The 13521-nt window shown below is 43.7% G+C and overlaps 2 protein-coding genes across 2 annotated transcripts in view; one reads left to right on the plus strand and one right to left on the minus strand.

The window, feature by feature from the left end:
* RTN4IP1 (reticulon 4 interacting protein 1) overlaps positions 1-1072 on the plus strand; it is a 52349-nt gene extending 51277 nt beyond the window's left edge. The window contains exon 9 of the mRNA XM_068985337.1: positions 965-1072. Within this exon, the coding sequence (XP_068841438.1) occupies positions 965-1072 (108 nt within the window). The remainder of the gene's footprint in view (positions 1-964) is intronic.
* Positions 1073-2476: 1404 nt separating this feature from the next.
* Positions 2477-13521, minus strand: part of CRYBG1 (crystallin beta-gamma domain containing 1) — a 228456-nt gene continuing 217411 nt past the window's right edge. The window contains exons 18-22 of the mRNA XM_068984914.1: positions 12867-13006; positions 11437-11560; positions 10849-11007; positions 7510-7672; positions 2477-3950 (exon numbers count right to left, since the gene is read on the minus strand). Coding sequence (XP_068841015.1) covers positions 3862-3950; positions 7510-7672; positions 10849-11007; positions 11437-11560; positions 12867-13006 — 675 coding nt within the window. The 3' untranslated portion in view covers positions 2477-3861. The remainder of the gene's footprint in view (positions 3951-7509; positions 7673-10848; positions 11008-11436; positions 11561-12866; positions 13007-13521) is intronic.

The raw sequence follows: 13521 nt of genomic DNA on the forward strand, positions 1-13521 counted from the left end.
CTTGAAGTTTTAAAAAGGATGAGTTCAGTCAGATGTGTACGTGGAGAGAGAGAATGCTAACTGGTTCCAGTTTCAAAGGCAGTTGCTGGCAGCGCTAATGATACACCACACAGAGCCAGCAGTATTCCAGCCTTTACGAGCTGGTGTTCCCGTAAATTCTAACCAGCTTTGCAGCCCAGCAAAGCCCCCAGGGCCGCCCCAGCCACAGATGGGCCCCTACTAGTTTTCACGTGAGTGACATTTATTAAGCTCCTGCTGTGTGTCTGACCTTGTGCTGGGTATTGTAGGGGATACAGAGGAGGTGGCCTGTTCCACGATGCACTCAGCTTTGCTCAAGTAGATATGCTGAATAGTTAACAAACTTTATAAAATCTAACCCTATCCTGTGCACCGCCTGCACAGCAGGAACCTTCGGATGCCTTCTTTGGTGTCTGCCACACAGGACAGCGTGGCTGAGATGTGCATTCAGCTGTAGCAGGCAGTCTGTGAAGAGGCCACACTGGTCGTCTGGACACACTGCAGACCATGGGTCAGGCAGGCTTGGGTGAGACCTAGGCTGGACACGCGGTAGATGTCACAAAGGAGAGGCGCACACAGCCCACACTCAGACAAGTACCCCATTTTGGTAGAGTGGGGGGTCTGCAGAGGGCTGAGGTCAGGATGGTGGTGGCTACCGGGTGCTGGCTTTGGGCGCTGTGGAGGGGAGCTCTGCTCACAGTGTGGAGCGGGAGTAAGGCGGATGGTCGGGTGGGCTGCATTATAGGAGACAGAGAGGCAGGAGGGGCAGCAGTGCAGCTGCGGCCTGGCCCATTGTGAGCCCCTGACTCAGGGGCGCCACACAGACCCGAGAGCGAGTGGCCTGGCTGACGACGCCAAGAAACCAAGTACCTATGTAAACTTCGTTATCTATGGTGAGCAATGTAGGTTTTCTTACCCACCGGTCAACCTTTCTTGTGTTTTACAGATTCAGCCAGTTATTGAAAAAACCTTTCCATTTTCTAAAGTTCCAGAAGCCTTCCTGAAGGTAGAAAGGGGACATGCACGAGGAAAGACCGTCATTAACGTTGTTTAAATAAACATTCAGTTTGGTGATTGTTGGCTTTCTTACTCGGTGAGTGCCTGCAGGCCCCAGCTTTTTTCTGGCCATCCCTTTCCAGATGAGCCTGCAAGTTCCATGATATAAATGTAAAAAACACACCCCTTCTTGCCAGTAATTTTCCATCTTCTGAGCCAGGCACAGAGATTTTATAGCCACACTCCCACCCTCGGCCATCACCTTGCCCTGCCCAGGGCTTTCTCCCATTACCTGCCATGCCTGCCCATCTGCCAAGCTCTCTCTGTGCCAAGCGCAAGGGACACACATGTAAGTAAGGACATGATATGAAAATATCCGCACTTGGGCTTGTCTGTAAAGTCAGTGAAAATTGTCTGTTGTTTTTTTTTCACAGCATATTTGCAAATTGTTGTGGCACTTTCTGTTCTGGTAGCTCAAACTGTTTCACCATCTTAATGTTTGTGAGAGAGCTAAAACTTCCAACGTGTGGAGCAGTGGCAGCATGAAGAGCTGACTGAAGCTTCTAGACCCGTCAGTGAGCACGTTTCAGAGTGGCCAGGGCTTCCTCCGGGTTTCATTCCTCTGCTCTAGGGCAGTCCTCAGCCCTCAGAGCTCTGTATCGCTTAGGGGCGTATAGAAGGATCGAGCCGGTGATTTGGTTCATCCCTCTCTTAGAGAATGAAAGGGGATGTTCGAGTTTCTAACTTCTTAAAACCCTTACTTTTGTAAAGAAGCGAGCTAGTCCTCTCTCAGCAATGGAAACGTGCTTCTCTGGGAACTCTTCCCTGGAAATGCCAACCCTTCCACTGGGGCGCAGAGCTCTCCGCTTTGACTGCCCAGTAGGCCCGTTGCGGCTGAAGCCCCTCGCCTCTGCCCCCTCTTCACTGGCGGAAAGTGACCGTTCCCTGCTTTGCTGCTTCTCCGCCACTAGTGTTCAGCTGCTGACCGAGGCCTGGGTGAGCGGCTTTTTCCTTTGTTTCTTCCTGCTAGACACTCGTTTGTAGTGTGTCGGATGAGGGCTCTTCTCTAGAATTACTATTCCCACCAGTACAAATTTACCTTAGAAGAAAGAGGTTCTTCCAGCTGTAAATAAGCCACTTTTGACTTCTCTGAACAGACGCCAGCCCTGTTGCCTTGAGGGCTCCCAGGTGGTAGTGAGGGGGCATCTCTACTCAGAAGAGTGCCGTGTGCCCTTTTACCACCGACTCTGAAGTGAGGGCAGTCAGAAATCTCCCTCTGCCCTTAATCCAGCAGCTCTGAAGCCCGCCATGTCAGACATTTATTATTTCTGATCTGCCCCTGACCCTCTTGGAAGTGTCTGGAGGGCTCCTGAATGGATCCTCTCAGATTTTACCAATACAGTTAACCAAAACCAAGTTTATTTGAGAGAGAAATTGAATACACACTAGACGGTTTTACCCCCACTGTACTGTAGGTAGTGAGATGCGTAGAGGCCTAAGGCCAGCGCTGCACCCGAGAACAGGACAGACGTGGCGGCCGCTATTGGACACGTGCAAGCAGACTTAAATACTGCAGGGCAAACTGCTGGTGACCACCAGTGCCCACCGCAGACTCCAGAGGACCAACATTGCATAACTGGAAACGGAAACGAGGTATGTGACAGGAGCACCAATATTCAGTGATGAGGACAACTTGGCCAGTGCGTGTGCAGTGAGCGGCTCAGCATTTTCAGTCTTCACTGAAATGCTCGCTGCGGTTTAGGGTTCTCAGTCCCAAGATTCAGCCAACAGGGATTGCTTACAGCCTCCTTCCCTTCCCTTCTTTCTGGAGAGAATCGCTGGTCATCCTCTGGAGCCTTCTACACCTCAAAAGTGTCTGCTTCCTGAAGTAAGTGACACAAGGCCGCCCCCAGTGGTCAGAGCAGCTGTGGGGCCCTGGGGCCTCCCAGGGAAGGCAGTCCCGTGCAGGCCTCACGCCCGTGCAGCTGGTTAGGAGGGGGAAAACTGGGCTAAAAGATCTGAGTTGAGCAAAGGCCTGCTTGACACTGTAGAACTAGCTGTAGGCGTGTGAGGCTGGGCTAATAGATTAGGTCATAATCATACTGTTTCAGTAGATGCACAGGACAAGTATCAGTACTCACATGTGACAGTCTAGGGCGGCCCACAAGTGAGTGGGAATAATGCAGATCCTGCTAGTAAATGTTAGTGGACGTGGACATGATATCTTCGTAAATTTGCTAATTTTTAATATTAACAGAAACATACTTGGTTCATACTTAGTTCCTTAAAATATATATCTGAACAGCTAAGGCTTTCCCCATTTTACAGCATAATTAATCAGTCCAGAAAACAGAGGGTCAGGGACCAAAATTGCAGGCCTAATAAATGATTTCTTCTCAGATGCTGAAGCGTCTCCTACCTTACAAACTTGAGCTTCTGTCCTTCCCTTTAACGTGTATAGGACTTGTAGCCCTGCAAGGTCGGTAAGTTTGTTCCTGTTCTCTATCTTTGGAAATAATTTAAAACATGCATCATCTCTTAAGGTCTTAGGGTGCTTTTTGGAAAAAGTTATACTAAAGCTGCTAAGGAGGCAACCTGTTTAAGCAGCTCCTGAAAGGAAGGGGAAGAAACAAGAGGACAGATGCTTGTTTTAAAATGATCACAGTCTTTTGCTAAGATGAGAGGTTGTCCTGGTCACAGGAACGTGATTCAAGAGAGACTTCAGAGTTGTTGGAGGAGGTCTGCTCTCTTCTTCGCGCTTCCAGCAGCAGGCCTTTTTTTCTTTGTCTAAGTCAGGTAGCTCTGGAGGACCTCCAGAAATACTCTCCCTGTGTTCTTTATTCGGGCCTACAGGACCATGGCTTCCCACACTTGCGTTACCTTCTCTTTGCTGACAGTGTTGAGGATAAGGTGATTTTGATCATACTGTGTGCCCCCTGAAAGAAAGAAAAGGAAAAGGATAAAAGGAAAGGTGCCCATGTGAAGGAGCTGTAGCAAGACAGTTTATCACACCACCAGGGTCACAAGGTAAACAAGGTGTAAAACTACATGCCTTGAGGAAACCAAACAGGAAGGAAAGCCCAGAACTGCCTCCACCCACCGGGGGTGATGTGTTAAAGCCCCATCCGAGGGCATCAGCAGCTCCATACTGATGTCCTACCTCCCCAGGCTCCTTTTCCTACTCAAGCCTTAAAATCTAGTCCATGGTTCCTCTTAAGATCTGTGAAACTGGGGGGAACAGGAAAGAAGCTAGAGATGGGAAAGGAGCAAAGATGGTGACAAATATTCAGCGGAGGGATCGTGGATTTGAGATAGCAGTGGAAGAAAGCAGGCAGGCCTCAGCGGTGGAATGGTCAGTGGGCAAATTTTGCATCAACAATGAACAGTGGTGGTATTAGGTCAAAGGGGAGGTTTGAGTGACACCCGGAAGTATAGTAGGCAGAGCAGCATTCCCACTGCTGGGAACCCACAGCCTGTGGTGCATAAAAACTCACAGCATTTAATATGCTGAGTTCCACTGAACTGTAAAACCAATATAGTTTCCATACGCTCCCTTTCACCTACCAGATATTTCATATTCTTTAGTGTTAAAGACCTCTACTTTCAATGGCGAAGTATCATGGACAAAAGAAAGGGTCATGTGTTGTTTTTTTTCCCCCTAGTGTGGCGTAAACATCCTTTCAGGTACTTTTCAGCAGAAGCCTCTGTACCAACTGTTATAGCACATAGGACTCTGTCAGAATTAAAATCGGCTCATCTTAATGCAGGGTAAGTGTGACTGGTATTGAAATCATACTGCAGCCTTAAGCCAAGGGGGATCAAATATTCTTATTGTCTTTTAAAACCTCCAAAAGGTCTGAAAAGTTACATTATAGGTTTTGATAAAGAAGAAAATCTCGTGCCCCTCTTGGAAGAAACTGATTTATCATCATGATAACTGAGCACCTCTGCACAGCTCGATACAGGACAGAATACAAAGCAAGGTGCCCTGGGCTTGTTATGCTTAAGTTTGCAGAGAGAGAAAAAGTTTCCACCACCACAAATCCTACCATCTCCACTGAGGCACGCACACTGTACTCCATTGAGATGTCAGGAAGTATTATCTTAAGGTCACAATGCACTTGTTCATTCTTCAAGATTATAGTATCTTAAACATACTTTTTGTGTATATCATAATCCTAGAGTTATGACAACTAGAAAGTTCTTGAAAAAGATCAAAGTTAGCATGAATCAGCTTACACTGTTGTCATATCTTTGGTCTGAATATATAGATGTCTATCAAAATATCAGGAGATGGGTTAAAGGAATAAATCTTGTAATATTAGTAGGTAACACATGGTCAACAACTGTAGCCAAGGAAACGCAGTCTCCCGTGAAGTGCCCTGGAGAGAGATGTATTTCTGTCCTGTCTGCGCAGGCTGTGGGTTGTGGCCCTGCTCTGTCTTGTCCACAAGATGGCATCATTCTCCCACATTTGGAGACATGTGAACCCAGTTGACCAAGATAGCAAGGGACTACTGCAGCTACTGGGCTCAACACGCGAGAGAGGTCACAAATAGACCAGAACAGTAGCCTTATTCCAAAGGCACTGGACTAATTTGTGTTGCATTTTAGGAAGTGACCTTGGAGCTTTAAAGCAAAGCCCCTAAGGAGAAAGTTCCTGAAGCCCCACAGTCCTTTTCAGAGTCAAGACTAGAAGCCAGGTACCCTTACTCCTGGTCAGTTGCCAGCACAGTAAGTGGGGAAAATCCCATATGCTTGGAGCTTCAAGAGAGTAAGCTCTCTGAAGCCAAGGTACTGTCTTTTCCCACCCCACCACTTTGGTATCCCCAGTCTCTGGCCCAGAGCTGGTCACATTGTGGGTAAGTGGGTACCCAACAAGTACATGTTGAAAGAATAAAAGAAATGCTCTAAGAGACTTGCTCAGAAAGATCACAGTGACCTTAACCCTGGACACAGGAAGCGGGTCACACTGTAAGAGGCACTAGGCCATATTTTCCTGCACATCCGTGTTTCCAATTTAGTCACATTTCTCTGGCTTCTCTGGAGGTGTTAAAACTATCTTGTATAGACTGAGGAGCTCCAGTTTAACAAGTTGATCCAAATAAGGATTAAGATAGTGACTCAACAGTTTGAACCTCAGGCTGGTCATCTATAGAATGGGCATCTTACTTGTGTACATACTGACAAGTCTGTTGTGCCAGCCTACAGTGCCTTCATCTCCTGTGTGCATTTTATACCAGGTGCGATGTTGGGCCCCATCCAGCCTGGAGTCAGACGTTGCTTAGTGTTGCTCCGTCTTAGTGTAGTGCCCTGCCTCTGTCTCAGTGAACTCAGTTTGCCTCTAAGAACCTTTGGCTCCTCTGAGCCTCTGTGACCTCAGACCCCATTGTGAGGTGGCTTGAACGCTCTCCCCACCTGCAGATCAGAATCAGTGGCCACCAAAGCCCCTGATGGGAATGTTCAGGCTTATTCTCCATTTTCCACAAGTTAGTTTAAAACTCAGTTACAAGCTATTTCTTTAATCCTATATCAATTTTTAATGACATCTTTGGTCTAGAGCCCTGACTCAAGTAAAACTGAGCCAACTTTCTAGCCATAATTTAAAACTGTGTGTGTGTGTTATACAGTTCCACTAAATTTACATACATCACCACACTGGTTCCCTGATATGGAGTAGAAAGTCTCTGTTAATAATTTAAAGCAAAATTACCCCATATGACACAAATAAAATGCACTGTCTTCATTCACTTGTCAACAGCAACAAGAGTTTACTAAATTCCCATGTCTACATTTGGTAATTTTTATTTAAAAATTATCATCAGTAGTCCTCCCAGACAGGCAGCATGGGCATTACCCACAACCCTGTCAGACATGCAGGGTTCTACCCCAGACCTCCTGAATCAGGACCTCTGAGAGCAGGGGACCAGCAATCTGTGTTTTAACAGCCCCTCCAGGAGATTCTGATGCAGATAAAGTTGGGAAACCACTTGCCTAAATAAACGTATTTGGTCTTCTCCAAGCATCATCAATCAGTTCACTCCGGAGTAACTTCACTGAACAAATGTTCAGTTGAAATCTCTTTGGCTGTGTTTGTTGCTTAATTCCTTTTCAGTCTTAGATTTTAGGTTACATGCATGTACATGAGTGTCATCAGCTATACAGACTGAGCCTTTTAACTTGTGATTTTAGTCTGTTGTAATAAATGGTTTAAAGCCGGCCCATGTCCAGATTCCACCTCAGCACTGTGGGTGTGGCCAAACTGACTCACCCCTCTGAACCTCAGTTCTGAGGGGCTGTAAAATGGGGAGAGGAGGGATAGCACAGGCCTCGTAGGGCTGCTGTGAAGGTCACATGAGATGATGTGTTTATTTAGCACTGAGGCTGGCACAGCGTAAGGGATCACTTACTATTAATAGTGCTCCCGATTTCAAAAGTAGAGCTTCTTAGTTAACTAAAGAAAGACACAGGGCAGATAGGGAAAATAATCCTTACCTTTGATATCTAAAACTAAATTTGGCTTAAGCTTGCTGTAGATCCTGCCGTCAGGCTTCATGCTCCAGAACTGACTGTCAGCGTTCTGTTCGAGCGCCAGGCCCAGCTTCGAGCCAGAGGTTACGAGGCTCCCCACGATGGTCAGGCAGCAGTCCTCTGCTATCTGCTCAGCAGAAAGGACAAGGCATCTTACACACGGAGGGACACACATTCAAGTACCCTTGTAAGCAATCCTCTGGGTAAGCTGATTTTTAAACTTACCTTAGTTCCCAGCTTCATTTACACATGAGTATTTCAGCTTTTAGCCATGGTAACTGGGATCAAACAAATATTTATGCCCTTTGTTTCAGATGACATCAGTAATGGAAAGTTCTCAGTTTTTGTCCTTTGTAAGGGGAGACTTAAGCCCTTTGTGAGGTCCTCTGGTTTATTAGTAAGGGAAGCCTCAGAACACTAAAAGTGCCCATCGTTTACTTCTCCCCCCTACAAAGGACTGTGATCTGCTTCTGGGTCTGTAGCTAAATCCTCTGACGTATCTACTGCGCTCAGCTCAGCCTGAGCCTTCCAGCATATGACTGTATCTCTAATTTTGAAGGCTGTTGTAGCACTGAAGTTGCTAAAAGGGCATTTTATCATTTTAAAAACTGGGATTTGTTCCAGTGCAAAAATCTTATGGATTCTTCTATGAAGTGAATCTACCTTTAACAGATAAACAAGGTATGTTAGTCATATTCATATGACATTCACACAAGTTGATGTAGAAAATGCTTTTGAAAAGTGTACTATTCTATGTTGAGATAAAAGGATTCTGATAATCTAGTACACTTTTTCTCGCTGAACTACTGAATTCAAAGTTGTTAAATAATATCACTGAAATGTTCATTAAAAATAACTGCTGAAAGATACCATTTCCTTGAATTAAGATAATTCACAGAGAGAAGGTGGCTTTTTCAGTTCAGTCGCTCAGTCATGTCTGACTCTGTGACCCCATGGACTGCAGCATGCTAGGCCTCCCTGTCCATCACCAACTCCCGGAGTTTACTCAAACTCATGTCCATCACATCGGTGATGCCATCCAACCATCTCATCCTCTGTCGTCCCCTTCTCCCACCTTCAATCTTTCCAAGAATCATGATCTTTTCAAATGAGTCATTTCTTCACATTAGGTGGCCAAAGTACTGGACTTTCAGCTTCAACATCAGTCCTTCCAATGAATATTCAGGACTGATTTCCTTTAGGATGGACTGGTTGGATCTCCTTGCAGTCCAAGGGACTCTCAAGAGTCTTCTCCAACACCACAGTTCAAAAGCATCAATTCTTTGGTGCTCAGCTTTCTTTATAGTCCAACTCACATCCATACATGACTACTAGAAAAACCATAGCCTTGACTAGACAGACCTTTGTTGGCAAAGTAATGTCTCTGCTTTTTAATATGCTGTCTAGGTTGGTCATAACTTTTCTTCCAAGGAGTAAGCATCTTTTAATTTCATGGCTGCAATCACCATCTGCAGTGATTTTGGAGATGCTATTGTTTCCCCATCTATTTCCCATGAAGTGATGGGACCAGATGCCATGATCTTTGTTTTCTGAATGTTGAGCTTTAAGCCAACTTTTTCACTCTCCTTTTTCACTTTCGTCGAGGCTCTTTAGTTCTTCTTCTCTTTCTGCCATCAGGGTGGTGTCATCTGCATATCTGAGGTTATTGATATTTCTCCCAGCAATCTTGATTCCAGCTTATGCTTCATCCAGTCCAGCGTTTCTCATGATGTACTCTGAATATAAGTTAAATAAGCAGGGTGACAATATACAGCCTTGACATACTCCTTTCCTTATTTGGAACCAGTCTGTTGTTCCATGTCCAGTTCTAACTGTTGCTTCCTGACCTGCATACAGATTTCTCAGGAGGCAGGTCAGGTGGTCTGGTTTTCCCATCTGTTTAAGAATTTTCCAGTTTGTGGTGATCCACACAGTCAAAGGCTTTGGCATAGTCAATAAAGCAGAAATAGATGTTTTTCTGGAACTCTCTTGCTTCTTTGATAATCCAGTGGATATTGGCAATTTGATCTGTGGTTCCTCTGCCTTTTCTAAAAGCTTGAACAACCGGAAGTTCACGGTTCACGTACTGTTGAAGCCTGGCTTGGAGAATTTTGAGCATTACTTTACTAGCGTGTGAGATGAGTGCAATTGTGCGGTAGTTTGAGCATTCTTTGGCATTGCCTTTCTTTGGGATTGGGATGAAAACTGACCTTTTCCAGTCCTGTGGCCACTGCTGAGTTTTCCAAATTTGCTGGCATAGTGAGTGCAGCACTTTCACAGCATCATCTTTTAGGATTTGAAATAGCTCAACTGGAATTCCACCACCTCCACTAGCTTTGTTCGTAGTGATGATGCTTCCTAAGGCCCATCTGACTTCACATTCCAGGATGTCTGGGTCTAGGTGAGTGATCACACCATCATGATTATCTGGGTCATGAAGATCTTTCTTGTGCAGTTCTTCTGTGTATTCTTACCACCTCTTCTTAATATCTTCTGCTTCTGTTAGGTCCATACCATTTCTGTCCTTTATCGAGCCCATCTTTGCATGAAATATTCCCTGGCTTTTTCAGTGCCTCTGTATTAGTTGCTTCTGTTTCTTGTGCTCTTTTCTAAACATCTAAAGGGTATACATCTGTTTACAGAAAGGATGATTCTTCCTCAAGCACAGCAGACCTAGTTAACAAGCTGTCTTCCTTTCACAAGGCTGTATGCTTCCTGCTGACTCATGGGTACCAGTATTAAAAAAAAAAAAAAATTCAGGAGCAAACAGTTAAGCCCATAAAATCAAAGAGTTAAAAAGATTATCTACAATAGAAGCATGAGTTCTCTCATAAATCTTACTCTGCTCAGCATTTAAACATGCATTATGGTGGGAGCAATAGGAGGGAAATTACAAGGCATGACAACTAGGAAACGGAGTGTGTGGTACACGGGGTGGTATCTCTTCACTCTTCACCTAGTCTACGGGGTCCTTCAAAATGCAGACCGAGAGAGATCTGTGTTGATAGTGATGAGGCTTAGAAGTTTATTTCTGTAACAAGAAGGTGAAAGAAAAATGGGAGAGTAACACAGACACTTCCTTTTTCCTTTCCATTTCTGTATAAAAATCAAGTATAAAGTTATTTCTTGGATCGGTGTTAGATTTACTTCCTTTTTAGATTCCTTGACTATTTCTATCAGAGCTAAGAAGTATTTTCATGAAAAATGTTCCAACTTATTTCCAAAAGAGCTCTGGAAATCGTGAAGTAGCATCTACTTGGAGAGAGATGCCCTTACAGACCCTTGTCTAACCCCAAATCTCACCCTGCATTTGATGCATCCTTCTTGATAAATCCAGATCTGGTCGTCAGCACCGACATCCTCCATGACCTGTATTCTGAGAAGCTTCAGATCCTCTAGGTTTCCATTGGTTGACATGAATAACCCTGTTGCTTTGTTTCGAAGTCTAAAATAAATTCGTTTCTAGAAGATAAGAACCCAAGCAATAGTCACTGACATGTTGTATTTTAGAAGCACTGAACAGCATCAACAGCAGGGGCAGAATCCAGAATGAGGCTGAATTAGGAATAACGGCTGTGTCAGAGTTTCAGAGGCTTTAGGATTTTCTCAATGAAGAGAGATTGACAGAATTTCAGAGTGCCTGGGGCTGGGAGCTGCCTATGGACAAGCCAGGGCTTAGGACATACCACGTTTTGATGTCGGATGTAATAACATTTCTGAAGCAGTCATAAACCTTTTTAGCACCAGAAACATAGCCCAAATTCAGAAATTTTCAGGGGGTGGGGTGGGAGAGAAGCCAATTTCAAACTAATTGAAATTAAAAAGTTAAATATATTTACCAAAAAAATTTCAGAGAGAAGTCTATTCGAAACACCCACAAGAAGAAAATACCTGAACAAAAGGTCGTAGAGAACCTATTTGGTGACAGCCACTGAATTCATACCACTTAGGTACTTCTGCTGGTGACAGTAGGAACTGTCGGCCCCTGTAATTGCCATATTCGTAAGTAACCCATCTGGAAAACAAAAGGAGACGACTGCAGTAAGTGGCAATGTCTATTTGACAATGAGCTCCAATTATATTTCAGAATGTTTCGATTTTTAGGCTGAGCTTTTATATAATACTTCAAATATACATTGGAGGTTTTTTTAAAAAAAGGAAACTACCTTATTTTCAAAAACAGTTACGGCACCCATTTCTTGACAAAACAAATTCATGGTACATGAGTATTTATGCCCCAAAGTTTCACTCTTAAAGAGAAGTCGGTAGGGTTTTTTTCCAGTAAGGCAATGAGCTAAAGCTAGTCTTTTAGCAGGACAGCCCAGTACTTCCTGTGAGCTTTAAATGATTAATACTTGTAAAGTTCGTATACATAGTAAGTGTTCTATAAGGGTTAGATAAAAATAAATGATAAAATTTTGTTCAAAATGAGAATAATCTTCCTCAGTCCAGAAAACTGCTAAAGACCTGGTCAGGTCTGCTCAGGTCTGTTCCACCCAGGAGTGCTGTGATACGCACACGTGAAGTACGGGTTCCAGCACAGACCAGCAGGCAAGCAACCTTCCTCTTGGGTTGATGTATTATATATCAAGGAAGAATGTTCTCTGTTTTTAATCCCGGAACTCTAAAATGTTATTATCTTAGCCATTTTATCATAAAAACAAAATACCAATTTAAACCTGTTGGGGAAGAATGTCACGTACAACTCTACCACCCTAATAACCTGAATTTGTTTTTTAAATAGCCATAGTCCACTCCAGTGTTGGATGCCTTCAGACCATACCTATTGTTTTGGCGAGTGAACGAAAAACACCTTTTTAAAAACATATTACACTGATAGTCTGTATTCATTTTTTATGTCTTAATTTCAGAATTATTCGAAGCTGAGAAAAATCTTCTTGTGTTGACTTTTAATCGTTTAGCATATAGCATCTGTTGGTCACTCCTGGCTGAAGGAAAATCTCAACCCTTACTCTAAAATTAAATGACTTGGTCTTTCAAAGGAGTAAGCAAAATCAGTTTTGTTTTTTTTTTCCTACTTGCTAAAAAAAATACTCAATAGATTTATTACAGTATTCACCTAGGAACTTCGAGAAATGTTAAAGTTCTTACCTTAAGTCAACTGAAAATCTGAATGAAGAGATGATGCCACACACATGGCTTTTCCAAATGGGAAAAGTATACTATGAAGGAGCATAAATACTAACCCTTACAGAAAATAAGGGATTATACATCAATTTGGTTAAGGTGACATAGAAAAGAAATATGATCAAACTTAATTTTTAAAGTCTACTGAATAAACAAATAGGTAACTCACTTACATGCCACCAATCACCTGGACAGAGCGTATGTGCGTGTTGAATCCTAGGGATCGGAGATTAACTATTTCTGTATTAAATTCAATCTTTTTTCCTTTGAAGTCTTCTCTTTCAAAAAGAATAATTGTTGGCTCAGAAAATTCCTATTTAGGAACAAAAATAATGTTTTATTACTCCCCCTTGATGGTAACTTGAGCTCATGTGAAAATCATCTTGTTTCAAAGACAAAGCACAAGATCTGGCCAGGTTGATGGCTCGTAAGTTCCCTTTCCCAGAAAGTCTGGGTGTTTATGTGCTCAGGAGCTAGAGAGAGGAAAAATGGAGGCCAGAAAGCTTCCCCTTGTAGAAAAAGGCAGGTGACTGTAAAGCGTTCTAAAGTGGGGAAGAGCCCAGGCATAAAGAAACAGCTGTGTGCACCTGGACTGCCAATTCTAATGGAGTTTATTTTCAACTTGGCTGTTCTCTGTTGAGATTAGGAGCTAGAAAGCCAAGGAGATATAAATGGTGAGAGGCTGGGGGCTATAGTGATCTTTGGGGTTGAGTGGCAACTTGGCCTGATGAAGGAGCCTTCCACTTATATGCATTTTCAAATGTCTTTTGGTGGTGGTTTTTTAACTGTCAATGAGACAGTGATTCTGTATGCTGCCAAACTTTCCTG

Source organism: Capricornis sumatraensis, chromosome 13 (genome assembly GCF_032405125.1).
Source record: "Capricornis sumatraensis isolate serow.1 chromosome 13, serow.2, whole genome shotgun sequence".
NCBI lineage: Eukaryota > Metazoa > Chordata > Mammalia > Artiodactyla > Bovidae > Capricornis > Capricornis sumatraensis.